Genomic DNA, 3,505 nt, shown 5'->3' with positions numbered 1-3,505 from the left:
CCGACACTGGCTTCCAATGGCAAATCATTTCTAAAGGATTTTAAGAAAGGAAAAACTAGATTGAAAATGTACGCGTTAGTCTCAACCAAAATTCCCGCCATCTTTCCGATAAAAGAGTTCGGCGCTATAAAGTGTTACAGAAGAAAACTCAAAATCGGGGCAACGTCAGATGGCCTTGAGACGGTTGAAGAATGCGGAGGAGTCCAAGATCCAAGCAAAAGAAGTAGTATTGAGTCCACCTCGACTACTACTTCATCTGCTACTCCGGCAATCGATAAAGACATAAAAAATGTAAGCTTTATTTCCTGAAATCGGTTGTTGTTTCGTTAGAACCTGAACCGTAAATCGTTTTCGGGAAATACCCATTACCCAATTCATATGATTTATGGTTAATCGTTATCTTTTATTATCACCCACCATCCCGGGTGTATCTGTGTGTGTTCGGAGGAGTACGAAATATAGTCCCAAAGCATCATACCAAAAGCAACATTTTGTCATCCAATCTCAATTACCCACATTCTATTTAACATTGGAAGTAGTTCTTTGTACATTGAAAGTTATTATTCTCAATATCCAAGGATAGCTTTAAGTTTCACTGGCTATGTGAATTGTGAATGCTTTAGGGGTAATTTAATTCTGTTCAAATTTAAATTCTTACTTTGCCCATATGCCAATCCTTCTGTTTTTTGTTTATGGATTTAAGAATTTCTTGATTTGAACTTGGGTCTTGTGAGAAATTCATTTTCTTTCAAGTTGTATCTTTGTGAATTTGTGTTATATATCAGGTTGTTCAAAAGACTGCTGCAACTTTTGCGCCTAGGGCTTCCACCGCATCAAAGAATCCTACAGTACTTGGGACTGCTTTGTACACTGTTTTTGAAATTCAAGGTTATGCCTCAATGTTGCTTGGTGAGGCACTTTCGTTCAATTTCATATTTCCATCGAATGAACCTGACATATGGAGATTGATGGGGATGTGCTCCATTTGGATTAAGGGAGTGGTTGGTTCCGTCGAGAGAAGAAAAAGAAGGAGAGAGAAGTATGTTGGGGCATTTTGGGTTATTCATTTAATTTTTTTTTACTCATGTAGGGATTTGGTAAATTTTTTTAAATCAAGTAACTTATGAATATAAAACATAATTTATTGTTACTGGTTTTGTAAATCTTTTTTTAATCTAGTAGATTTAGGAAATTCCCCCTAAAAAAAATATAGCTTAGAAATGGTGAGAACTGGTTAATAAGTTAAAATGAGAGGGATAATTTGGTCATTTTTCAAAATAACAGATGAAAAGAGGAGATGAGAGTTCACTTTTTTTGGAGAATCCGAGGTGAAATTCAGATCCTCTACAATGACATTTAACAATCGGAGTCGATCTCAGTCAGACCGACTTTGGTGATTAAATGTTATTGGAGAGTATCCGGACTCTCATAGGTGAACCATCTGACAAAGAAGTTTGATTGAATAGAGTGTAAGGTGAGGAGACTGATAGAAAATTTTCCATTAAAAAAAAAGACTGATGGATTGGATTAACAAGTGTAGTTAGCTTGAGCTTTTGATATTAAAAGGTACTTTCTTAGCTCAACCCAAAAGTATTGGAGGAAGCCTCCAATTTTTTTTGAGGAAAATAATATAGAAATTCCCTATTCTGCTTTACAGAGGAGCCTGCTTAATAATGTAGACAGCTAATTCTCTTATATGGGAAAAAGAACGCTGTTTGGTCGCATGGTTCTTGTAACTAGACACAATAGCCTGTGAAATTATTGTTTAGCTTCTCTTAAAATAAAAAATCACATCCGTATTGATGCCCCTACGAGTACTCGCATTGGCCTCCACATTGGTGCAGGGGCTACACGATCAAGTAGCGTGTGCTGACCAATGGAATTGCACGTACAAACATTGCCTTGGTCAGGATTTTTGCCTTTCCATGAGGATAGGGTAGTACTTTTTTGTGCTTCTTTGTCTAAGTGCAAGAGCCACCCGGGCTATGCGACTAGGTAGCGTTCTTTTCCTATTTATATATATAATAAAAATACCAGGCTAATAACGAATAGGATCTATCCACTTAAAATATAGGGTGGAAATATTATTACTAACATTTTTCATTAAAAAAAAACAAGGAAAGAGAGATGAGCATGCTGCCCACTTGTATTGTAATCATTTATGCATTTGGAGAGAAGTCACTTTCAATGAGCCACAAATCGTCCTATTAGGGTCCCACAACATTTTTTTTTGGTAAATGCACTTTATTTAAAGGGTAAATTACAGGCATCTTGGTTTTCAAACAAAACTTAGATCATCTCCTGATTTAGACCCCAATATGATAAATTAGTCTCTATCGGTTAGTTTTATATTGTTAAGTGATGATATCACCTAATTAAATAAATTTAAGGGTTATTTTCAATTGTCTTTTTCAAAATGGCCAAATTTATAATTGCTCCCTTAAATTTTCACTAATTTCATGTGCACCCCTGCTTTTCAAATTAAGTACCACTATAGTCTCTGTCGTCAGACAGAGACGTTATGTTATAACGGATCTTAATTTTTGAACTTCAATAGATCATTCTGCCCCTGGATAGGGTAAAATGACGAAAATGACCTTACTTGAAAAAAAAAAAACAAACTTGCAAATCATTTTCCCCAAATCGTTTAAGGTTTGGGGAAAATGAGTTCTTGAATCTGAAATCAAGAAGAAATTAAATTCTACCCAAAATAGTGATCTCCTACGTCTTTTTACATTTTTATCCCCTAACACTCTACCAGCCCTGCATCCGCCCTCTTGTTTTCTTCGTAACACCGCCGCCGCTTCCGCTTCCTCGTCCGCCTCCGCCTCCACAACCCCACCCCCCTCGTCTCTCCAAACACCCACCCCCACCCCACAGCCTGCTGCAACGACCCACCCCCTCGGCAGGTTGTGGCGCACGCCCAGCCCTCTTGTTAATCAGGTGTTTTAACTTCACAATCCAGCCGAACTCCGCCATCACCATCTCTCTATTCTCTACTGAGCGCTGAGAGTAAAACAGAACTTGCAGCTTCAAAGAGGTATGCAATATCTTTCATCAGAAAAAAAGGGTTTGCAATTTCTGTTTTGTAGTAATTGATGGGGTTGGAGATGGATGAAGGGTTTATTAAGAATTTCTTTTAGTATCATTTATTTGTTAGAAAATGGGTTGTTGTTGATTGCTATGGTTTTTATTTGAGTGAAATTTGACAAGAAGAGCGGTGGAGGGAGGTATTATTCAAACTGTTCTCTTTTTTAACACCTCTGGATTTCGAGGAAGCGATGGAAGAATGACTGATTAAATATTCATTAAAGTCCTATAATGGCTTCGTTCCCGTTTAGCGTTAATTTGATAGTTTAGATGAGAATTCTTATTGAGTTTTGTCTAGAAATGATGGGAAATTAAGGAAAAGGAGGTGATTGGAATAGTAACAATAGGAGTGATGGCGACAATGGTGACAGCATTTTTTCTCTCAACACTCTTGTGTTCTGTATGATAGATATAG

General features: G+C 37.1%; 1 protein-coding gene across 1 annotated transcript; it reads left to right on the top strand.

Moving 5' to 3' along the window:
* LOC122643666 (protein RESISTANCE TO PHYTOPHTHORA 1, chloroplastic-like) lies at nucleotides 1-3,505 on the top strand. The gene is made up of 3 exons (XM_043837265.1): nucleotides 1-291; nucleotides 786-1,001; nucleotides 3,500-3,505. Exons 1-3 carry the CDS (start codon nucleotides 67-69, stop codon nucleotides 3,503-3,505), a joined length of 447 nt encoding a protein of 148 aa, XP_043693200.1. The 5' UTR covers nucleotides 1-66.

Source organism: Telopea speciosissima, chromosome 10, assembly GCF_018873765.1.
Source record: "Telopea speciosissima isolate NSW1024214 ecotype Mountain lineage chromosome 10, Tspe_v1, whole genome shotgun sequence".
NCBI lineage: Eukaryota > Viridiplantae > Streptophyta > Magnoliopsida > Proteales > Proteaceae > Telopea > Telopea speciosissima.
This window is presented reverse-complemented; position numbering and strand designations above follow the sequence as displayed.